We start from the raw sequence: 26,574 nt of genomic DNA on the forward strand, positions 1-26,574 counted from the left end.
AGGATTTGAGTTTTAAAAAGAACAATTTCTGTCATAAACAAAATACATCAATATTCAAAAGCTGTTTTCTTTGTATCCTGCCTTACAGAAACAAAAGAGTTCACTAGATACTTCAAAATTTTTTGAAAGTTAATTTAGGACTTGGATATTTGTCAAAATCAATGTATAGGGATGTCATCATCATGGCAGTGTGAGATAATCCCTTTGTCTCTCCCGTTCAATCTACAGCAAGCAAAACACCCGCAACTCAACAAAGGCTACACTGCCCAACACACAAGGATGTCAAGAGATCCGCAATCTGGTACATACAAAGGTGGGTGGACTGGAGTGGAGCACATACAGGAGTTAACTGAGAGAACAGTAGAGGCAGTGTGCAGGATCATGGCCCCTGGCCTTGACGGCTGAGCCAGCTGCCTCACCCAAGAACCTGGTGGGCAGCAGTGGAGATGTGCACATACGCAACGCTAGCCTAGCAGCCATTGTGGCACCTGCAGCCACGGAGAGTAGAGCAGCAGCAAAGGTGGAGCTCCGTGATCCCCAGGCCCTGGCTGTAGCTCAGAGCCTATTAGCAGTAGTGGAGACATGCACACAACTCCAGCCTCCCAATGGCAGTGGCACCTGTGACCACAGGGAAATAAACAACAGTGGAGGCAGTACCCCATGAACCCAGTTCCCTGCCCACCCTCCTGTTCCCCCACACTGCAGCGGAGCTTCCAACACAGATGACCCCACACATGCTGAAGGCATCAGTGGTCCCTGTACCCTTGGCAGCAAAGCCAGTGACCGCAGCAACACCAGCAACAGCAAGGCATCAGTGACCACCAAAAGTGCAGGCAGCAATGACAAGAGTACCAGTAACACCCCTAATAAAGGTGGTGGAGGGTGGAAAAGCTGACCCTCAAATACAGCCTGAGGCAGCTCAGGTAAGAGAAATGAAAAACTAGTGTATGGTGCCACCTACTGAAAAACAAAAGCAAAACCTCTAATCTCCAACTAGCTAAACAGTTCAGATCAAAACAAAAAAAGCTATACCTAAATAAGAAAAGTGTTCACTATGACAAATACACCAGCAGAGGAATAATTCATTAACCACCACAAAAAGCCATGATAATGCAACATTGCAAAAAGAAAATAACAACTCTCCAGAAACCAAACATAAAATCATGAAAGATTGTGATCTAGCTAATAAAAAATTCAAAACAGCTGCCATGAAGAAACTCAACAAGCTACAAGAAAACTCAGAAAGACAGTTCAATGACCTAAGGAATAAAATTAATGAACAGAAAGATTATTTTACCAAAGAGACTGAAATTCTAAAAAAATAAAAACAAATTTTGGAGCTGAAGAAAATAAATGAGACGAAGAACACATTAGAAAGCACTGGAAATAAATCAGACCATATGGAAGACAGAATGAGAGAGCTTAAAGATAGAAATCCAGAAATGATGCAGGTATAAGAGGATAGAGAAATAAGATTTTTTTAAAAGGTAGAAATTCTACAAGAATTATCTGACTCCATTAGAAAGGGCAATAGAAGGATAATGGGTATCCCAGAAGGTGAAGAGAGAGAAAAGGGAGCAGAGAGTTTATTTAAAGAAATAATACCTTATAACTTCCCAAACCTGGGGAAGAAACTGGATATACAAATCCATGAAGCTAACAGAACATCCAATTATCTTGATGCAAAAGACTTTCTCCAAGACACATGATAATAAAACAGTCAAAAGTCAACAACAAAAATGGAATATTAAAGGCAGCCAGAGGGAAAAAAACAATAACCTACATGAGAACCCCCATTAGGCTGTCAGTAAATTTCTCAGCAAAAACTCTACAGGCCAGGAGACAGTGGATGATATATTCAAAATCTTGAGATATAAAAACTGTCAGTGAAGAATACTCTATCCAGCAAAGTTATCCTTCACATATGAAAGAGCAATAAAGTATTTTCCATAGAAACAAAAGCTAAGAGAGTTCATCATAACTAGATCTGTCTTACAAGAAATGTTGAAAGGAGCTTTCCTACCTGAAACAAAAAGGCAAAGGTAAACAAGACTTTGAGCAAGATGACAAAACCAGAAAATTGCAACTCTGTATCAGAACAGGTTGGTAAACACTTAATTATAACATAAAGCTTAAAGGGAAAGGAAACATTAAAAATAACTATAACCACTTCAATTGGTAATGAACTTACAACATAAAAAGAGATAATATGTGACAACAAAACATAGAAGGCTGAGAGGAAAAGAATGGAACTTGTACAGGCAAATGAAGATAAGATAGTAAAAGCAGAGAAAGGATTATCTTATCTATGAGACCTTTTATACAAACCTCACGGTAACCACAAAACAAAAATTGAGACCAGAGAAATGAAACTTAAAGAAGGGGAAACTAAGAAAAATGTCACAGAAAACCACCAAAATGAAATAGGTGACAGAAACACAATGAAAAAGAAGCAACAGAAATATAGAGAAACCAGAAAACAAAAGATAAAATGGCAGTATTAAGTCCTCATATATCAATAATCACCCTAAATGTAAATGGACTGAACTCACCAATCAAAAGACACAGAGTGGCTGGATGGATTAAAAAACAAGACCCAACAATCTGCTGCCTCCAAGAGACCCATCTCAGCCCTAAAGACAAACATAAGCTCAAAGTGAAAGGATGGAAGATGATACTTCAAGCAAATGGTAGCCAAAAGAAAATGGGTGTAGTCATACTTGTAACAGACAAAGTAGTCTCCAAGTCAGAAAAGATAACAAGAGACAAAAATGGACATTATATACCGATAAAGGGAAGAATCCATTCAAGAAAACATAACATTTATTAATATATGTGCCTAACATAGGAGCACTTAAATATCTAAATCAATTATTAATAGACCTAAAGGGCGAAACTGACAGCAACACAATAATAGTCGGGGACCTCAACACCCCACTTACATCAATGGATTGATCATACAGACAGAAAGCCAACAAGGAAACATTGGCCTTAAATGAAACATTAGACCAGATGGACTTAACAGATATATATAGAACATTCCATCCAAAAGCAGCAGAATACACATTCTTCTCAAGTGCACATGAAATAGTCTCAAGGACAGAATACATATTTAAGATTAAAAAGATTGAAATCATCAAGCGTCTTTTCTGATCACAATGGTATAAAACTACAAATCAAGTACAAAAAAGAAGCTGGAAAAGTCACAAATATGTGGAGACTAAACAACATGCTACTGAACAACCACTGGATCAATGAAGAAATCAAAGGAGAAATCAAAAAATACCTGAAGACAAATGAAAATGAAAACATGACATATCACAACCTACAGGATACTGTAAAAGCAGTACTAAGAGGGAAGTTGATAGCAATACAGACTATCAACAAGAAAAATCTCAAAAGAAAAAAACCTAACATTATACCTAAAGGAAATAGAAAAAGAACAACAAATAAGGCCCAAAGTCAGTAGAAGAAAAGAAGTGATAAAAATCAGAACAGAAATAAAATAGAGACTAAAAAGACAACAGAAAAGATCGATGAAACTAAGAGCTGGTTCTTTGAAAAGATAAACAAAATTGACAAACGTTTAGCTACACTCACTAAGAAAAAAAGAGAGAAAGTTCAAATAAAAACAGAAAACAAAGAGGAGAAATTACAACAAATAGCACAAAAATACAAAGGATTACAAGAGTACTATGAAAAGCTATACACCAACAAACTGGTAACATAGAAGAAATGAATAAAATTCTTAGAATCATACAACCTTCCAAAACTGAATCAAGAAGAATGGAGAATCTGAATGGACTGATAACTAATAAGGAGATTGAAATAGCAATCAAAAACCTCCCAAAAAACAAGAGTTCACAATCAGACAGTTTCTCTGGTGAATTCTACCAAACATTCAAAAAGACTTAATACCTATCCTTCTCAAACTCTTCCAAAAAATTGAAGAGGAGGAGATGCTTCCTAACTCATTTTATGAGGCCAACATGACCCTGATACCAAAACCAGAGAAGGATACCACAAAAAAAGAAAATTACAAGCCAACACTACTGATAATATAGAGGCAAAAATCCTCAACAAAATATCAGCAAATTAAATACAACAATACATTGAAACAATCATACACCATGATCAAGTGGGATTTATTCCAGGGATGCAAGGATGGTTCAACATTTGCAAATCAATCAATATGATACACCACATTAACAATGTGAATAATAAAAATCATATGACTATCTCAATAAATGCACAGAAACTATTTGACAAGAGCCAGTATCCATTTATGACAAAAACTCTCAATAAAATGGGTATAGAAGGAAAGGACCTCAAGATAATAAACGCCATACATGACAAAATCACAGTCAATATTATACTCAACAGTGAAAGACTGAAAGCTATCCCTCTAAGAACAGGAACAAGCATGCCCACTCTCGCCACTCTTATTCAACATAGTATGGAAAGTCCTAGCCAGAGCAATTAGGCAAGAAAACTAAATAAAAGGTATACAAATTGGAAAGGAAGAGTATTGTCACTAATTGCAGATGACATAATTTTATATAAAGAAAATCCTAAAGAATCCACGAAAAACCTAAGAAATAAATGAATACAGTAAAGTTGCAGGGTACAAAATCAACATACAAAAATCAGTTGCATTTCTATACACTCAAAATGAACTAGAAGAAAGAGAAATCAAGAAAACACTCTCATTTACAATGGCAAGAAAAAGAATATAATACCTAGGAATAAATTTAACCAAGGAGGTGAAAGAGCTGTGCACTGAAAACTATAAGACACTGTTGCAAGAAATCGAAGAATACAGAAAGAAATGGAAAGATACTCTGTGCTCATTGATTGGAAGAAATAACATAGTTAAAATGTCCATATTACCTAAAGCTATCTATAGATTCAATGCAATCCCTATCAAAATCCCAACAACATTTTTCACAGAAATAGAACAAAGAATCCTAAAATTTATATGGAATAACAAAGCAATCCTGAGAAAAATGATCAAAACTGGGGGTATTATTACACTCCTTGATTTCAAAGTATACTACAAAGCTACAGTAATTAAAATAATGTGGTCCTGGAAGAAAAAAAGACACACAGATCAATGGAACAGACTGTAGAGCCCAGAAATAAATCCATACCTATATGGACAGCTAATTTTCAACAAAGGAGCCAAGAATGTACAATGGAGAAAGGAAAGTCTCTTCAATAAATGGTGCTGGGAAAACTGGGCAACCACATGTGAAAGAATGAAACCAGACCACTATCTTATACCATACACAAAAAATAACTCAAAAGGGATTAATGACTTGAATGGAAGATCTGAAACCATAAAACTCCTAGAAGAAAACATAGGTAGTGTTCCCTTTGACATCAGTCTTAGCAGTATGTTCTTGAATATGCCTCCTCAGACAAGGGAAGCAAAACAAAAATAAACAAGTGGGACTACATTAAACTAAAAAGCTTCTGTACATCAAAGAAATCCATTGACAAAAGGAAAAGACAATCTACTGATTGGGAAAAGATATTTGAAAATTGTACATATGAAAGGGGTTAATATTCAAAATATAGAAAGAACTCATACAACCCAACAACAAAAACACAAACCACCCAGTTAAAAAATATACAGAGGATCTGAACAGATATTTTTCCAAAGAATATACAGAGAGATGGCCAATAGGCACATGAGAAGATGTTCAACATCATTAATTATTAGGGAAATGCAAATCAAAACCACAATGAGATATCACCTCATGCCCATCAGAATGGCTATTATTAAAAAGACAAGAAATAACAAGCCTTGTACCAGGGCTGTGGTGGTCCCGCCTGTGTGAACACTCCCTGCTGAGTGGCAGCGGCGCAGCCTGCATGAAGGCACAGTGCCAGGCAGCAGCTCCACCCACACAAGTATGACTTGCCTGCTGAGTGTGGCAGCCCAGCCTGTACAGAGGTGCCTCACTGAGTGGCTGCAACTCAGCCCACATGAACACAGAGTGGCTGACTAGCATAATTATGATCAGACAGCACGGGAACAGAAAAAAACAGCCCCTGGGCCCCAAAACGGTGGCATGGGGAATCTGTGACCAGAAGCAACAGGAACCATAGCAGAACTCGTGACCCAGCACCCAGTGGGGGCAACCCTAACACCAGCTCTATCAGTAGCAGAGGGGCTGTATACAAGTCTCCGGGTCCCCAGGCCACCACTAGTGACAGTGATACCTGTGAACCCAGCACCCCTGCCAGCAGTGCAACCAGCACCCCAAGACAACCCAAGAACAGCCACACAGGTGGCGCATGGGACAGCAGCATCCAAGCCCACAGAGAGCCAGTGGAGGAACACAAGATCCAGGTGACCAGGACCAAAGTAACCATAGCTGTACCCAAACAGGAAAAGGTGATTACTGCCGCAGATGCATTGGTAGAGGATCAATTCATTAAACACCATGAAGTACCACATTAACACTTCAGAACAGAAGGAAAACGACAACTCTCCAGAATTCAAACCTGAAGTCACAGAAGACTACAATCTAACTGACAGAATGCAAAATAGCTATCATAAAGAAACTCAACACGTTACAAAACTCAGAAAGGCAGTTCAGTGAGCTCAGGAATAAAATTAATGGACAGAAGGAATACTTCACCAAAGAGACTGAAGCTCCAAAAAGAAACCAAACAGAAATTCTGGATATGAAGAAGACAATTAATGAGATAAAAAATAATGTAAAAAGCATAAAAAATAGAGTAGACTTACAGAGTAGAGAATGAGTGACCTCACAGACAGAACTCTAGAAATGCTTCAGGTCGAGGAAGAGAGAACTAAGATTTTAAAACAATGATGAAACTCTTTGAGAAATATCTGACTTAATTAGGAAAAGTAATATAAGGATTATAAGTATGCCAGAGGGATAAGGGAGGGAGAAAGGAGGAGAGGCTTGTTCAAAGAAATAATAAGTGTTGGAGAGGATGCGGAGAAATGGGAACCCTTGTGCACTGCTGGTGGGAATGTAAACTGGTACAAACACTATGGAAAACAGTATGGAGATTCCTCAAAAAATTAAGACTTAGAACTACCACGTGATCTAGCTATTCCACTGCTGTGTATTTATCCAAATAATACGAAAACACTAACTTGAAAAGATATATGCACCCCTGTGTCCATTGTAGCATTATTTACAATAGCCAGGACTTGGAAACAAACTAAGCACCCACTGACAAAAGGATGAATAAACAAAACGTGATACACACACACACAATGGAATACTACTCAGTCATCAAGAAAAAAGAAGAAACCTCCCATTTGCAACAACATGGCTAGAGCTTGAGCGTGTTATGCCAAGCGAAATAAGTCAGACAGAAAGACAAATAGCATATGATTTTACTCATTTGGAATATAAACAACAACAACAAACACAGAAAAAGAGAATAGATGGTGGCTTCCAGAGGGGAAAAGAGTAAGGGGAGGTCGAAAGGGGTAAAGGGGGTCAGTCGTACGGTGATGGATGAAAACTAGACTTTTGGTGGTGAACATGATGCAATGTATACAGAAGTTGAGATACAATGATGTACCCCTGAAATCCATATAGTGTTGTAAACTAATGCTACCTCAATGAAAAAAAACAATTTTATAGTACTTTCTATCCTCTTTCATCAAAAGCAGTCTTGGTATCAAAAAAGGTTATTTGATTTTTAAAAAATTAAGAGAACACAGGAAGAAAATGAGGATTTGTGGTATGAAAAAGGGTACAAATCAACTCACATTTTTAAAACATGGCAAAATATAAGGTATAAAAAGTTTCTAAGGGATTCTAGGTTCCATCTGTTCATTTTTATAAATGATACCTTTCTCGACATGGCCAAGACCCAAAAAGCTTCGTCATGCTTCACAATTTGTAATCATTAAATTCTAACCAAATTATAAGAAGAAATTTAAATCATTTCAACTATATATATTCATGATTCGAATGGATTGTGTGCAACATAAAAAAAGAAGACTCAGAAAAATACCACTGAAGGAATGAGCGGAAGATGCTGTAAGACTGCTCCCTGTCTAACATTAAGATCACTTCCTCACACAGGGATGTAACAGACCAGGACACAGTCAGGGGCCCCTGTGTTGTACCGCGTACGACTTAAGAGAACAAGTTTCCTAGAGCTTGTTCTCTTCCATCCTCTATTAGTTTTGTGACCTCAGGCCAAATACTTAAATTCTCTAAGTCAGTGTTTCTTCATTTAAAAGAGCAGAATGCTCAAATGGTATGGATTTAACAACTTCAGCCATTTTTAGCACTTAACGTGGGTAGCGGCACAGAGTAAACTAGGGGTGTCATCACATGAGCCCTAAAGGCAAAGAAGTTGGCGCTCTCCACACATCAAAACTTATTACATAAAATAATCAACTTTTTACCAAAATTAAGAAAATGTGTTTTAGTACAAATATAAGACCCAAACCTATTTAACTTATTTAAGTTATAGTTACCTACTTCATAAAATTGCTGAAATCAAGTTCAAAATGTTTTTGCCAGTTTCTTTAAATGTTTGAACTTGATAGCAATGGCTGTAACTCTACAGTGACTTATTTCGGAAAACTTCCAACATACCAAAGTGAGTACAAAGTACAGAAAAAATAAAAATTATTTGCTCTAATAATATTTAAAAGAATAATTACTTATAAAAATAGTACACATTATGGGTGCTGGCCCCATGGCACAGCAGTTAAGTTCGCACATTCCAATTTGGATCCCGGGTGGGAACCTACACACCACTTGTCAAGCTATGCTGTGGCAGGCATCCTATATAGAAAGTAGAGGAAGATGGGCATAGATGTTAGCTCAGGGCCAGTCTTCCTCAGCAAAAAGGGGAGGATTGGCGGCAGATGTTAACTCAGAGCCAACCTTTCTCAAAAAAAAAAAAAAAATAGTACACATTATGCACATAGAATAGAATAATATTCTATTTTTACCTGTCATTGTATTCACTCTAACATCATGTATGAGAAATTATATTAGAAAAAAACTAATATCAAGGTATTACAAACCATCAATGTCTAAGTTTTATTAATAGAATCAATATTAAATTTTTATACCAAAAAAAAGAAGCATTCATTTTTGTTGTACTATAGCCCAGAGGCCCACGTTTCCAATACTTAGGAACAGAATGTCACTTGTAGTTTCCTTCTAACTAAAATATACAGGTTCTTAGATTCCAGGTAACCCACAGGTAAAAGTTTATTTAAACAAAGTATATCACTGTCTCTCTCTCCCCCCCACCATCATGCACACTGCCAACTCCCCAGGTTTTCCTGGGATCACCACACTGGAGGTATGTAATGCCCCATTACTATCCCCAGGTCTGAACTATTTTTCTTCTAAATAAGCCCCTGAGACCTGTCCATGCTTTAACCGCTCTTGGTCTACTCTTCATTCTCTAAAATACCTTTTAACTGCCAACAAAGAAATATCAAAACATATTTCTCTAATGTCAATTGTAACGTTTCATGCCATTTTACTCTGCTGAACTATCTTTATAGCTATTACATCTTACCTCTTCAAATCCAAAAGCAGACTCAGCTCTCTTGGCTGACTCCTATCTGGTTACACTGGTGACCAAACTTCAGCCTTCCTCCCACACTCCAAACAGCCCCATGCATTCTCTGAATATCTAGTGCTTTCAGCACACTACAACTCGGTATTCTGCTATTTTCTAATTACGTCTATGTTCTCAACTGGACTTTCAACGCTCGTAAGTGGGTACTAAATCCTAAAACATATCTGAATATCTTCTCAGCTCCTTGCAAATGTGTGCATACAAATTAACAGAGAAGGGATTAATTCTTTAAAGCCCATATCAATGGGTACTTCTTACATAAAACCACTTCCGACTTCATCATTCCTTCTAGTGTAACCTCTATACACCCTGACTATAACATCTATTGTGGCACCAATCACTTCTGGCTTTGTAGTGAGGACTACAACAGATGGCCAACAACTTGGGCCCTAGAGCCAAACGTACTTCTGGATTTGAACGCTCTACCAGTTACCAGCGCTGGAACCTTGAACAAGACGCTTATTCATTCCATGCCTTAACCTCTTCCTTTGTAAAACAACGATAGTAAGAATGATTTTCAGTTTTTTTAAGACTATGGAGACACATGAGTAAAATTTCTCTAAATGTTTAAACAAACAGAGTAAAATCAGTTTTCTTTAAATTAGTGCTCCAGAAAGTTTTAAAGAATCACATATATCACAAAGAAAAGCTCAAAAGGAAAGGAAGCACATTTCCTTTATTTTGACAACTGATAAAATAGATTGAAAAAATAGACATAATTCTCCTCAAGAGTGGCAGAAAAGACCAAAATTTGGTCATAAAGTTGTTGCTGCACACTGGTATTTACTAGGCACAAATACCTATCTAGCTTGAATATTTCTGACAAGCAGAAACATGACTCTAGAAGGAGAAAGGACTAATGCCTGATCCCCCCTACACTTCTCCTTCCCTGGGGCAGGAGGAAAAGCCATCTCTGAAAAGGCATTTATTCACAAGGGCAAAGTCCCTAAGGAGACAATGACACTCCTTATCTGTATTTACAAAACACACAAGTCCCAATCCTTACAAAGCTTGCCAAACAACAGAGCTAATGTTCATTAGATAATACCATTAAAGTCCCTAATGTGGCATTAACAGTACAGAGTAAATATTGACCCAGCAACAGCATAATGGATGACATGACCCAAATCAAAAGATAGCCCTTTCCTTAGAAAGACAAAATGTAAAAACAAACACACCAATAAAGAAATTGCATCTTTTCTCCTATCTGGGAGATACACAAAATAATAATATAAATAACCAGATAAGCTTATTAGCAAGATTTACATCCACTAAGGTGACATCTCAATTTGTAATTTCAACATTTTCTTATACGTGAGAAAGCATTAGCTGGTCCGGGTGTTGACAGCTTGAGTTTAAAGTAAAATCGGTATAATGAATAAACTCTCCAGACTTCTCTCCTATTGGGACAAAGATAACAGTGTCTCTGGCATGATAAGGAAAACATGACAGTAGAATTGGGGCAATTAGACTATTTTTGTGAATAAAAGTCACCAATTCAGTGAGTAAAAGGCACCAAAATTCTTTTGTTTGGGATCCAAAAAAAAGGAAGAAAAGAGTTAACTGTAAAAATTCCAACAGATAATACTAGCCTTTTGAGAAACTACGTGAAAAAACATCTTACATAGGACTACATATAAGAATTCTTAAAAAAAGAAAAAACAGATTTCATTGGTATATATTTTTAAAACACTATGTGACATTCAAACACAAACAAGTTAAAGACTTTCACATTACTAGAGGTGTTTCTATTTTAATAAAAATCACAATAAGTAACGTATTTCCAAAGTTTTTCTTGGAAAATTTAGTATCCTAACCTGTAAGATTTATATGTCATTATAGAACAGAGAAACGCAAAAGTTTGATCTGCTTTGGCTTTTGGCACTTAAGTCTTCTTGGATAAACACAACTAGATATTTATAAAGTAGCTAAGATAAAGTTATTAGACCATTACTATTTACTGAATATCTACTAATAAGCAAAGAACTAAAAATGTATTAATATTTCAAGGTTAGTCTTTAGCCCTTTTAAGAAACAGAGTAACCCAAGAAAAATTACTTTTAAGCACATATTAATGCTCTCCTTCTATGAACTAAATAACCAATTAATACAACTTCTTTTTGTATTTAATCATATCACTATTTCTCTTTTTGAGAGAAAGATACATACTATTTCTACCTTGGAAAGGAAAGCATGACATCTAGTGGATCTGGGGTAATTATTCTGCTTTTCCAAATAAAGGTTCAATTTAGCACTAAACACAAACTCTTCTGAATTCAACAGCAAAAAAAAGACTCTTAAAACTACAGCAAAAAGTACCAGTGTCTTGAGACACCAGAGGAGGTGAATCTTATTAATGCCTGTATAATTATTAGTCTCATTATTTTTGCTCCTGGAAGCAAGGGGGCCAAGCCTTTGCCTTCCTAACAGGTTCTACAACACAGTAATTGCTCCAAGAATTCTTACTTTAACGGAATGTTTTCTAGTTGAGAATAAATGATTTTGTATGCTTGTAAAACAACTGAAACCTAGTTATAGTCATTATCTAGAAATACTAGTGTCTCAAAATTTTAGAACAAAGCAACTTACGAATGAAAAGAAAAAGGCAGGCAGATAGGCAGACATAAATTTCAGGTATTTCAGACTACTGATAAACATTTTTAAACTTTTCTATTTCTGGTTCTATCAAAAAAGGTATGAAATAGATTGAAAATTCATCTAAAAGGATATTCAGTGTACCTATATGAGCAAGGCAGACCCTAGTTCTGTCCAGACAGCTCTTCAAATAAATCACAGCCAATAATTATCATCTTATACTTTGTATACATTCTTTTTCTCCACTATGTAAATTCAACTTTTTTTCAGATTCAAAAGCAAACATTTATGCATTCTTTGGAAGTACCATTGTTTCCGAGGTGGAGAGAGAACTTGGATCTCGATCTTGGTTGGACATCCTAGATGGACCCCTCCAAAACTTGAATGACTCATCTAAACCTGTGACAACAAGAAACTGTCAACATAAATAGTGTCCTGGGTACTGTAACAATTAAAATAAAGAATACATTACATAAAACCAATCAAGAACTAAGGAAAGAGGTTTGCCTAATTTTTATTATTCTTAACTAATTTATATATAAACCTGTTTCACAAAAAATCTAATAACTAAAATCTAGTTGATTGCGTTTTAGCTTAACCTAACACAATTTATCAGGAGCACCAGCTCCCAAACTTTAATGTGCATAAGAATCATAAACAGCTTGTTAAAGCAGTTTCCTGGGTCCTATACCCAGAAATTCCATTCCCCAAATCAAGGTGGGAGCTGTAAATTTGTATTTTTAACAAGCTCACAGAAGATGTTAATGTTATTGGTTTAAGGGCCATGCTTTGACTAATCCAGAGAAATCTAAACAATTAAATGAGTCAATTTCCTAATAGGGACATTTATATAGAATGTTCAAAAATGTCACCAAATGTCATTTTCCTCTTAATTCCTCCAAGAAGTAAGCAGAAAAGTGAATTAGAAATTCACACTTAAGTATTTGGGGGCAAAGAAACTTCATGTCTGCAATTTACTCTTACACGACTCAGAAAAACATATATATACACATATACACACATATAAATAAATTTGACTTATAGACACATATACATTTACATACACATAGTGTAGGGGCAAATAAAGTAAAATGTAAACATTTGAGAATTCTTTGTACTATTTTTGCACCTTTTCTGTAAGTGTGAAGGTATGTCAAGATTTTTTAAAATTATTTAAAAAATTACTTTAAAAATACAATTTGTTTTTATTCTTACATTATTTATTATTATGAGACATATTACTATTTATATGTGCTAAGATCTTGTACTTAGGAAATCTAAGAGAATCTACAAATAAATAGAAATAACAAGGCTACAGCACAATATTTTGATAAATGTGTAACATATCAAAAACGAATAGCTTTTCAAAAAAAGAACAAATAGCTTTTCAATACATTAGCAAAATAAATTAGAAAATTTAGTAGGAGAAGGTCTCATTTTTGACTGCCTAGCAAGAACCTTCCAAAAAGTTGAAGACATTAATAGAGAAAAAAATTATAAAACTTTACTGAAGGACATGAAATAACTTATAAAACATTAATAAGATCTCAAAAATGGTTTCCATGAAGAATTTATAACATAGAAAAATGCTTAGGTAATGTTTAGTGAGAGGAGGGAACAGAAAAATGTACATAAAATATGAACACAATTATGTAAAACAAACAAAAGCGACACCGAGAAAGAAGACAGGAGGACAATACACCATATCATAAAAGTAATCTCCAGGAAGTCGGACTAGAGATGAATTTTTTCCTCTGTATTTTCATTGTTTTTCAAATATTTTGTAACAAACACATAAGGTTTTTAACAGTTTTTTAAAAGTTACATTTTGTAAAAGTAAAAATATAAATACATAATACTTACCATTTAAATCACTGCCTTCTGAAGTTCCAACAAGAGCAGAACAATTCACATCAAACGTATACCGCCCCAGGTAACAATGTTTTACCATTTGAGTCAAATGTTCATAAAAATGGCAGTGATATAAAAGAGCCTGAAGGGCGGGCTTTCCCATGAGTGATAGGCCAGAGTCCTCATCGTGGACACAGGGGCCCTGTAGGAAAAGAGAAAGAGAAAAAGAGAGACTGATTTACCACATAATTTCTTCAAAAAGACCCACTGAGTCCACACAGTCCCGTCAAGGAATCAAACGGGCCCCAGATGCTACCATGCTCCTTTCACCTGCCTCCGTCCTTCTCCACTTCCAGCAGCCTGACTGAGCGCACATTATTTCAGAGTACTCCAGGTCTTTGCTGCCTACAAATCCTGAGAGCAGAAGGCAGATCTATTCCATCCCTTGAGGGGCCATTTAGTTTAACATGTTTCTGTGGAATAGTATAGCTTTAACCAAATAATTATATACCTGAGCCACAAACACAATAAAAGCTGCATTTTTCAACCTATACAGAACAATAAAATAAGTATTAAAATATCTGAAATAATGTGGTCTAATAATTATGCTCTAAATTATTTTTTGTACCTATCAATATGCCAGATAAAATGAAAAGGCTCGTCGATATCCATAGTAAAATGTGTTTGTTACATCACTTCTCAGTGAATTAACCCTGCCAAGGGAAATGCGCACACACACACACAAATACACACACACTTCCACGAGAAGGCTGAGAAGAATCTGTCATTACACGATTTTAATCTCTTTGCACTTTTCTTCAAATAATTTTTCACAGTGGCATTCACTACTTTTCCTGGAATATCCAATGGCAAAAATCGAGCAATCAGAATTGGTTAAAGTTTGCAAATAATCCCACCACTAGCTTATAAATATTTCTATTTTTTGGAAAATGATAATCAATAAAGTTAAGACTATTAAAACAGACCATAAGAGAAAGATAAAAGATAAAAAATAGCAATCTAAGTGCCGAGAGGAAAAGTGTGGTCAAAACTTATTCACAGCTTATCATTACCTATGAGACTTGGGTATGTGTCCCTCTTCTCACCCCTCCTCATCAGCAAGGAAAGATGGACACTACAACTTCCTAGCAGATAAAACTTACTAGAAGATAATGTAATTCAAAAGTTAAAGGTGTAATTAAAGACAAAATCGAACCATTCTCAACAACATGGACGGACCTTGAGAGTATTATGTTAAGCGAAACAAGCCAGACAGAAAAAGACAAACAGCAAATGATTTCACTCATATGTGGAAGATAAACAAACACATGGACAAAGAGAAGAGGTCAGTGGTTACCAGAGGGACGGGGGATAGGGGGTGGGCACAAAGGGTGAAGGGGAGCACTTATATGGTGACAAACAAATAATAAGGTACAACTGAAATTTCACAATGTTGTAAACTATTATGACCTCAATAAAAAAAAAGTTAAAGGTGTAATTACATTAATAAGATTTCCATTAACATTTCTTTTTAAGGATATTATCACTATAATTAAATCTCTTACTTCAATATTAAATACCTTCTATGGTTACGAATTTGTCATTGTTGTGTTCTAACAAACCTACCCAACACTGTGAGCTTACTCTTCATAAATAGAGCAATTTACCTATTTAATAAGATATATGACTAATAAACATGACGGTCACTGTGTAAGTTTAAATTCAGAGGTCCAGAGGAAGGAGGTGAAACAGAAAGAAGTACAAGAGAACAGGGTCATGTGGCTCCCTTTCATTAACTGTGGCATATGTTTCAGGCAATGTGGCCCTTTTATGCATTACCTTGTTTAATTATCTAGGATGAAGTAATTCATCCAAAACCGCAGAGCCAATAATAATATTCACACCTTCAAAATGGTCTACCTTTCAAGCAACTTATAACATTCTTAACTGTACAGCATGTCAAACACACAAAAGATTTGCAGTAGTTACTTAACATAGACTCCTCACTATGATAATTCAGGGAAGAAATTAACAACCAAGGTGAGAATTAGAAATAACTCAGCTAAGTCTACTAAGTTAACCCCACCTACCTAACAAAACTCAATAAATCAATAAAATAAAATGATTAAACAAAGTAGTACAAATGTTATTTTTCTAAATATATTTCATAATCATGCCCAAAACAATTTTAAAATATTTTATTACATAGATTATATGAAATTATTCAAAAATTTTACTTTTACAAAATCAGGTCTATGTAATTGCTTCCTGGATGAGGTATAGTCACAGTTCAAAATTCACAAAGGTTTAATAAAATAAGATGGGGGGATGTAAACTGTGTAAACCTGGAAAACAAGCTCTTCCAGAGCTCTTAAATCTGCCGATTCTTTATTCTGCAAAGGTCAGCTGAGGCTGATGGCTATACCATCTGCTAGAAAGAAAGTGTTACAAACCCACTGTCTTCTAAAATCTATCTTTTCATTAGTTATAAATATTTTCAAAATAAGTGAGAAATGATACATGTAAATATGAGGCAGAACTGCACTAGTTATTCTATAAATAACTATAATTATTAGTGTTGAAGAATGTAATTAATAAAATCACATTCACCTGTCAATCAATATATTTCAAAAATTCATTCTTCTCTCTAGTTCTAATATAAAAAGAAAAAAAGATGTAGAAAATAAAGATAACAAAAGAAGTCATAGTAAGAGACACAAATGTAAAATTCAATCTACCTAATAAGGTTTTAGAACCTGTTTTTTTTTTCTTTGTCTATAAAGCCCAGTGAAAATTATTCAGCCTACCAAGATTGAAGAAGTTAAACTAATTCTGATATGAACAAAAGTATTAATATCTCAGAAAAGAAAGACTAAGAGATAGAAATATAAAAGATAAGGAAACAAAGAAAATCAATTGAAGAGGTCTACCTAATATGGAACTTATATGATTTGTGGAAAGATAGAACAAAGAAAAAGGAAAGTCATTTTTAAAATAATACAAAAAAATTTGTCAGAACCAAAAGATAAGGAACACCTACGTCTTCAAGTCAAGGAGCTTAATGAGTGTTAAGCAAGAGAAATGAAAAAAGACCCATAACCATAAATTCTAGAACATTAAAGATAAAGAGAAGATGGTAAACGAAAAAGTCAGCCATAAACAGAATCAGGTGGGTATCCAACTTCTCATCAATAGCACGGATGTTAGAAGGCAGTAGTACAGGATGTTAGAAAATTCTTATGAGCAATGATTTCAATCTAATATCTGGTAATTATCCAAACCATCGATCCAGTGCAATTTAAATACATTTTCAAATATGCAAGAACTCATAAAGCTTATCACTCATGCATTTGTTATTAGGTAGGAATACAATTATTTTGAGGATGATTAGTAGGAAAGAATTCTAACTGAAAAGAAAGCATGAGTAAGAGCTCAAAAAAACTCTTGAGATATGATATGGACTCAAAATGCAAGAAAAAAATAAACAGAAATTCAAAGGAAAAAAAAAATCACCCAAATCAATTTACTAAATTATACACACACATGCATACACACATATGTCTACATATACATACACACATATTATAAATACCAGAAAATTTTCCCTCTGAGTGCCAGAGAGGTCATGGCCTTGGAAGCAGAGATAAGAAAGTGTAATCACAGTCCAATAAGTGGCTCTGTAGTGAATTATCAGTTTTCCATTTTTAGGATCAACTTATAGATAAGTCAAGGATGTGGAAGAGAAAGTGAATGTAATCAACTTTCACAAAGGAAAAGTAAAGATAAAACTGGCAAAGAACAGCAGAAGTTGGGGAGAAGATACCAATGAAAGGATAGGACCATCTTAGCCACATCCTACTCTCCTTCTAAATGGGGGGCCAAGACATACGATCCACAAGTAATGAGACCAGAAACAGCAGGGGTGACCAGTGGAGAAATGAAGACTAGTAATAGAACTATACTGGCAGGAGACTGTTCAAATGAACTAAATCCACATACGGACACAGTGAAGGAACAAACATATCATTGCAAACATACTATTGAGAGATACAAAGGTAACCACCTGTAGAATTAAAATCAATAGGAAGTAAAGCTGTCTCTGTGAATGGAAAGACATAGTGAATCTCACTGTAAGCTCTATTAGCTTTTTAACCATATGTATTTACTACTTGGAAAAAATAATTTCTTTTAAAATTCAAACAATTCATTCAAAATATTTTTAACTTCTCAAAGAAAATCAAATATCTGAAATATGTACTTATTACATAACCATTATTTATTTTTTATTTATTTTAATAAGCCTTAAGCCCTAATCCCCATTCTCCAAATGCCAAAGCTTCCTAGTAGCAATGGCATATTATCAACAAAGCTTTACTCACAGCCAGGAAGCCAAGGCCAGCATATGCACAAAAGATGGTCTGACTTAGGCTTTCCACAGATGACTAATGGTACAAGGGCCAGAACAATGAATATGCATACACTAGGCTCCGCTCCACAGATCCATCAGTAATTGATGGGGCTGTCTTCTGGCCTAGAGGAAAAATCAGCATGGTCTAATTGCTCTGTCTCAAGATGTCTATATTCTTACCAGCCTTGCCCTCAGGTGAGTGTTGGGGCTTCCAGATCATCTGAAAAATTGCCAGGGAGAGCTGAGAAGGACAATATGCAAAGAAAGAAAACTCTTCAAATCACCAGGTGCCATTACAAATAAATTTGCCAAGAAAATAGCAAATTAATTATGTCATAAAACACTCCAATTAATTTGAAAATACTGTTCTCAAAGATGCAAAATGATGAATATAGTTACAATGATACTGCTTCCTTGATACCACGTATTTATTGTTTTGGGAAATGAATACTCATGAGTCATGATGAACACATTAAAAGATGAAAAATATGCATTGATAATTATCACATCAAATTTGAAAATGATATAGACTGTACCTTATAAATGAGTCCACTATCTATCTAAAATACATGCACAAACGCACATGCAGACAGTTACTTGCCGTGTCCACGAAGAGTGCATGGGAGCAAGGACCCCCAGGAACAACAAGCATATCTAGAACCTAAATCTCAGTTCTAAATTCCACCTCCTTTAAAAGAAGTCAGGGCTCTTTTGAGTAAATTATCTGATTCTAGGCTGGGGCTTGGAAAGTCTAGAATATCTTGCTATACCAGAAAGTAAGGAAGTGATCAAAGATTGATGAAGATATCTTAAAAGGACCTAAGAGTCTTCACGAAGGCGCTTCTCCTAGACAAATTTGGAACAATTTCAACATCTAAATAAATAATGATAGAAACAGATTATAACCCATGAAACAAACTAAGAATCCTTGAGCCATACTGGTGTAAATAAATAAGTGAATACATAAATAAATGGAGAAGAAAGAAAAGCTCTTCCTTACAGTAAAATGTAATTAAATGTAGAAGGAATGATGAAATTAGAAAACCATCATTTGGCAACCATTCTGTAGTAAGTGCTTCAGACAAAAATCATGAATGGAAGTTAAAACTAGTGCAAGACTGTTGATGAGAAATAGATATTCACACAATCTCAAAGTGTCTCCCTGCAAAAGGAAAACTGTAACTCTCTATGGAGAAAAGAGGCCGACTCTACTTTAACCAAGTGAGCAAAGTAGTATCACCAGTAACAGGACAAAGAGATATCACGTCTCTTGACACAATGCACCAAGAAGAACACATCGTTTCTACAGTTTTTCTGCCAAAAATGGATAACCGCAATCTAATCATGAGGAAGCAGACAAACCTCATTAAAGAACACTACAAAAACTAAACAGCCTGAACTCCTCAAAAATGCTAAGGTCTTAAAGATTTAGGAACTATTTTAGATTAAAAAAACCAAAACTAAATATACATGAAAACTATACATAACATGTATTCCTCAATCAGATCCTAGATCTGATTGTTTTCTTTTCTATAAAGGACAGTAGTGGAACAACTGGAAAATTTTGAATAATTTCTCAATTTTGATAATTATTATTATGATTATGTAAGAGAATATCCTTGTTTTTAGGAAATTCATACTTAAGAGTTTAGAGAAAAGGAAGCATTATGTATGCAAATCTTAAATAGTTCAGAAAAAAGATACTAGACAGAGCTAAAGCAAATTTGGTAAAATTATAACATTGGGGTAACCTGGGTGAAGGGAATATAAAAATTGTTGTGCTGTTACTGCAACTTTTCTATAAGTCTGATTTTTCTTCAAAATAAAATCTTTTTTAAAAAAAATAAAATTATGTGCCAATTCAAAGTCCCATGACAAACATGGAAAGGAACAAAAGCATGAACACGTATATTTATACCACAAACTGACAACTCACTATATTATTTAAGCATGTGAAATTACCTTTACATTTAAATGTGGATATCATTTTCAAGTGGAAAGAACAACTTTAACATTACAAAAATTACACATAAGCTAATCATCATACATAAAACACTATAGCACCGGTCCCTGGGTATGTGTTTGTCTTCTTCCCCCACAAGCTCTACGCCCCAGAGCATTAAATCTTATCACCTGTGAATCCCCAACATTTAGGTACTCAACAAACACTTACAGAAATGAAGTGAAACAAACTACATAGATAATCCCTATCCAACCAATAATTTCTTGTTATAATCAACTCTAAAATTCTATTCTGATTGTTAAAGTTGCAGGGGTATGGATTTGTAACAAATCCTCAATCTAAACCCAGCAACAGAAACTTCCACATTCAGGAGTACCAAATCCAAGCCAGACTGTGGGAAACCAGCTTACAGGACACTGGACAGGTGGGCCATGACACAGTTTAGGGGCCCTTGGACACTGTTTTCTCTCCCTGAAAGAGGGATGCAGCCTTGAACAAGGAAAGACCAATATTTATAAATGCTGCCCTTAAAAAACAGTGTTCGACACAGAAAAGAGCTGTGACACACCCAGGGGTGATGCGCTAAGCACTGGTTCTCCCACAGCAGGAGCCGGGCCTTCAGGCCCCTCTTTGGGACACTGTGCGCCAAGGGAAGCCGTGCTGAGACAGGTATCTATCTGCTCCTATTCTCTGTGACCACCCACTTTCAACACGTTTCTGTATCCAAGGAAAAATAAATGGGGGATTAGGCAGAAAAAATTAAGACCTGATTTTTAACTTTATTTACTTAGCAATATCATTAATACTAATGGGATAAATGGACTGCTTTGCACATTTTTATGCATTAGCAAAGATGGATGGAGCACTATCTTCTCTGTGGTGGGAACTGGAAAAAATATTTAAAAAATATATTAAAAATATGGTCCTAAAACATATATTCTACTTAGGAAGATTAATTAAGTTAAATGGTAAGAAATAAGACAAGGCAGTAAGGATGATATATGAAAAAGAACCAATGTAATGGTATAGACATTAAATGCTAGTGTGTTTCAGAGAAGAGGAAGATTAAAATGGATTGTAGAGGCTAGTACTTTTTAATAAACACATTTTAAAATTTTTAAAAAATGTTTTAAATGATGTATGTCTCAGCTTGTTCCAGAAAAGATTTAAGGCCTATTACAAGGAAAGGTAAATTATAACATGATAGTAAAAGTATAGCAGAGATAGGGGCTGGCCCTGTGGCCGAGTGGTTAAGTTCGCGCGCTCCACTGCAGGCGGCCCAGTGTTTCGTTAGTTCGAATCCTGGGCGCGGACATGGCACTGCTCATCAGACCATGCGGAGGCAGCGTCCCACAAGCCACAACTAGAAGGACCCACAACAAAGAATATACAACTATGTACCGGGGGGCTTTGGGGATAAAAAGGAAAAAATAAAATCTTTAAAAAAAAAAAAGTAGAGCAGAGATGAAAGAAAAACAAAGGTATGAAAACACTGGAACCAGGAATAAAGCTAAAACACGAATAGTATAGGAGAAGAGCCATATATGGCAGGAGGGCTCTAAACTTTCCAGCACTCAACAATAAAAGGAAACTCAGTCAGTTACATAACTCATAACTTATATATGCAAATTATTACCACTCAGAAGTTCAACAATGCCAGATAGCGGCACACAACAGGAACTTACGCTGTGTGTGTGGGAAGACTTCGGGGAGGGGCAGTAATCATAAAGAGAACACTGCGGAATGCCCAGTGAAACAGGAGCACAGAGGGCATCAGGTTAGCTTCTGGCACCAAACAAAGTGCAAAGCAGTCAAAGCAACCCTCTTTGTAAAACAGAGTGAATCAAATATCTACCTTACCCAAATAAAATGCTCACAAAGCTGCTAGATAGGTGCTACTTCCTGGTATATCCTCCAAAACACTGAAATGTGCACCAACATAAGCAAATGAAACATTTTGTTGAACAAGATTGTTATTCATCATTCTACCAAAGACAGTTTTAATTTTGCAATACTGGATATGTAAGACCTTCTTTCCAGCTATAATAAACTGGCAAAGGTCACAACTACTTGGAGATTATGAAACTCCATTACCTATATTTTAAGATTATCCTTGTCGCTTCTTAGCATCCCACTTTGGGATGTAAAGTACCACTAAACTTTTTTAAAATTGAGAGACAAATACTAGGCAACCAACTGTTTATACTGCTAAGTGAGGACATTTAAATCAAAAAGAAAAATAATAACCAAAAATAGATCCAAAACAAAAAGAGCGGCAGAAAATCTGGGTTTCTTGAAAACACACAAGACTGTCCCTATTTTTCTAATTTTGCTTAAGACTAGCAATAGTTTCATCCTCAAGTACTGTTTGGGATTAGAGTAGCTCTCAAACTTTTTTGATTCTGACCAATGAAGGCAAGGCAAAAGACTCCAAAAGCTTGCTTAAAGCACTATTTTCAACATTTTAGTAGAAAATTAATTCTGCAATGAAGAACTGGAGAATAACATAACTGACAAGCTGCAGTAAGCATGTCACCAGCAACAAAAAAGAACTGTCCACTACAGGCACGTGTTGCTAAATGACAGGGATACATTCTGAGAAATGCAGTTAGGCGATTCCACCATTGTGTACACACCATGGAGCAGACTTACACAAACGTAGACAGTACAGCCTACTACACACCTAGGCTATATAATTCTAATCTTATGGGACCACCATCGTATAGGTGGACTGTGCTTGACTGAAACATCGTTATGCAGCACATGACTGTATTTAACCTGTAAAAGAAAAATGTGAACTTCTACTCATGGTTTTATATCAAAATATAATGTCCCAAGAGCTTTAATAGAACCAAGAAATCTTATTACTCTTGCCTTTAAATTATATTTATTTCAATAATTAAAAATTCATTGGCAGTACATCAAGCTTATAGTATACAAGTGTCACTAGTTTAACAATAGGAGTAGAGATGCTTTGTATTTGAATCCAAAACAACACGTTTTAAAACCTAGTTATTGGATAACAGGTATCAAAACTACTACACTGTTAATATAAATACTAATCCTGTGTATGCCTTCCAGTTTTGTCTCCAATGGTTTTATTACAACCCAGACTAAGAATAAGCAACCATTATCAGATGGCAATGTTAACCAAGCTGGAGGAACCAGTGGAAAAGTGGCCTGAGATTTTCAGTAATTGGCAGAGTTAATCTGGGTTTGTCAAGTTTGGAGGAGTGAACCTTCCAAGAGCTAAATTCGATCTGAGCCTTGACAACCACCTAAATTCATGCTTCAGGTGACTTCCTGAAAAGCTGCCCTCACTGCAGCTCAACTCGATTCTGTAACTCCTCCAAGGATCTATTCTAAGGAAAACTTAGAAACTTTAGATTTGTCTAGGATCCTGGGGAGTGAGATGCAGCAGTATGATAAATACACACATCTAGGATGAGGGCGTACAGCTAGGTAATAGGGTAGAGACAGAGCAAAGCTTATCTCCTCAGTGGGAGTACTTTCGTATCCTCCAAATCATCTAAAGAGTTAGAAAAAAGTTAGTCAACTTTTTACTGACTTGACATTCAGAACAGAAAACAAAAAATTAATCCAGTGGAAACCAAAGAAAGATAAATTATGACCCTAATTGTGTACTAACCCAGAAAAGGCAAAAAGATGTTAACATCAACGCATATTTAACTATAAACAAATTTGTTTATTATTATTAAATTAGAGAGGCAGCACAGTGAGCGGCAGGAGAAAGGCTGCCTGGACTCAAAGCAAAGGTGTGTGATTTAGGGCAAACTATTTAAACTTCAGCGCTATTAAACAAAACGAGGATAATAATGGCTCACAACTCAAACAATTACACAAGTTAATATTTGTTAGGTTCCTAGAAGAATGCCTAGTACATAGTAATCACTACATTAGCTATTATTATTTCTGTTTAAAATTATTTTTAACACTATGGAGAAGAACCTATAAATCTGATCGAGCAAAGGAAAATTTCTACATTCTCTTGTAAGAGATCCTGCTGCCCTGTAGAAAATTTCATCATTAATGAAATAAACATATGCTGAAACGTTATCTAATCAATTAATCTCCTATATCTAGTAGATTGATAATTATTTAAAGTCACCCACCTGCCAAGTATAATCCTTTATAATTACTGAAGGCATTGGAATTACAAGGAGATTCTGAAGAATAAATGCAGCCTGAAATGTAAAAAAAAAAAAAAAAAGTCAATACTGCCATCTTGTTGTCATCTCTGAAATAACCAATATATCGTAATTTAATAACAAAAAATGTATCACTAAACTGCACATGCTGAGAGGTCACTATAAGAAGTGCCAAACTGCACATCTTCTTAGGTGATGACTTAACAGTGGATGAAATTATTTCATCAGCACATACATTTTTTCCTACTTCAGAATTCTGTTTTTTCAAGAAATGATCTGTAAAATGTAAACTATTCTGGTAGTATTTAAGAAATATACTTTCATGCTTCTATTACCCCCTTATAGATTAAACACACACACTTGATCTCTCTCTCTCTCTCTCACACACACATACCTCTTCCACCTCCCCTCCCTTCTCTCATACAAGTTACTCTCAATAAAAAGTTGCTAACTAGAAATACAAACCACAAATGTCCACCTTAACTGGCTAGGTCCTGAAGATGGTCAATTTAAAGAATCATACTAACATAAACACTGATTATCTATTTAATGAAAGATTATGCCATAATGGGAGGGGTAACAGCAGGAATTCAAAGAGAGTGAAATTTTCAACCCATCTTAACTGGAAGTCAATAGATAAGCGTTAAAGTGGGTAAATGAAGAGGAAGATACAAGTTTAAGCATTACTGTTAAAAAACAAATAACAAGAAAACTACGGCCTTTGAATTTTGGAACTGGAAACTGGTTAGTGGTAGGCCCAGAAGCTGCTATTTTCTTTATAAGCTTCTAATCACTATTTGTTTACTTTTAAAAATATTTGCATCAATCATCACTTTGATAAAAGCAGCAATGAGGGGTCAGCCCCTGGCCGAGTGGTTAAGTTCACGCACTCTGCTGTGGCGGCCCAGGGTTTCGCTGGTTCGGATCCTGGGTGCAGACCCAGCAGCGCTCATCAAGCCATGCTGAGGCGGCATCCCACACAGCACAACCAGAAGGACCTACAACCAGAATATACAACTATGTACTGGGGGGCTCTGAGAAAAAGGGAAAAAAAAAAAACAGATTGGCAACAGGACCAATCTTTAAAAAAAAAAAGTAGCAATGAAAGAAAACTACCAACTATTTAGAAAGAATTGAAATAGGGTTTGCTTTTCCTCTTGTGTTGTACAATAAATGGCAAAGAGTATTTTGACAGCCTCTTATCTTAAATAAAGCTTTATGAACATTAGAGACTCATAAAAACTGAGGTTATATGTGTAATAAAATAGAAGCATTCATATTAAAATATAGCGAATATTACTTTGATCTTATAGAATAAAGGACTTCAATTTTTTCTGTGAATTAATCTTTTTTGTTCTCTACTACCGTTTTATTGGAGTTTTTCGTAGGCAGAAGAGATCATGGTTGGGTCAGTCACCATGTTGAACAGGGAGTGAGGTATGGTTTACAGAGACTATCACAACCGATTTCTAAGGGGAAGAAAGGGAGGAGGTGGTAACCAGACAGGCATACCTCCCGGCGCACCATACTGCATTCCGACTGGTCCAGAAGAATGTTCACCACAGTTCCCCAGAGCCCACCAGAAATGTTCTGACAACTGCTGGCCAAGGCCACACAGCCAGTTTCAAGGGTGGTCAGTGCCGATCCTAATCCCAGTGAAGTGAACCTCACCTGTTCAAATTAAAGGAAAAGTCGTCAAATCAAAGAATCCAAATTCCTAACATGAATCCTTAATTTTTCTGGCATATAAAATATCATACTTTTATGACATTGTCTTGATGATCCTAAATTACAAAACGCACTTATAGAAAACAGTGACCTTAATGGGGCTGGCCCCGTGGCCGAGCGGTTATGTTCGCGCGCTCCGCTGCAGGCGGCCCAGTGTTTCGTTAGTTCGAATCCTGGGCGCGGACATGGCACTGCTCATCAGACCACGCTGAGGCAGCGTCCCACATGCCACAACTAGAAGAACCCAC

The 26,574-nt window shown here is 35.8% G+C and overlaps 1 protein-coding gene across 10 annotated transcripts in view; it reads right to left on the reverse strand.

Moving 5' to 3' along the window:
- Nucleotides 1–26,574, reverse strand: part of RTTN (rotatin) — a 151,555-nt gene that overhangs the window by 45,684 nt on the left and 79,297 nt on the right. For all 10 annotated transcript variants that reach the window (XR_011542099.1, XR_011542100.1, XM_070627848.1 and 7 more), the window contains 4 exons: nucleotides 26,111–26,269; nucleotides 24,563–24,634; nucleotides 14,071–14,260; nucleotides 12,515–12,606 (listed from right to left, as the gene is read on the reverse strand). Coding sequence is in view for 8 of the 10 variants with exons in the window: in XM_070627848.1 (XP_070483949.1) it covers nucleotides 12,515–12,606; nucleotides 14,071–14,260; nucleotides 24,563–24,634; nucleotides 26,111–26,269 (513 nt within the window). In the remaining 2 variants the exon portion in view is untranslated. The remainder of the gene's footprint in view (nucleotides 1–12,514; nucleotides 12,607–14,070; nucleotides 14,261–24,562; nucleotides 24,635–26,110; nucleotides 26,270–26,574) is intronic.

This window comes from Equus przewalskii, chromosome 7, assembly GCF_037783145.1.
Source record: "Equus przewalskii isolate Varuska chromosome 7, EquPr2, whole genome shotgun sequence".
Classification (NCBI taxonomy): domain Eukaryota; kingdom Metazoa; phylum Chordata; class Mammalia; order Perissodactyla; family Equidae; genus Equus; species Equus przewalskii.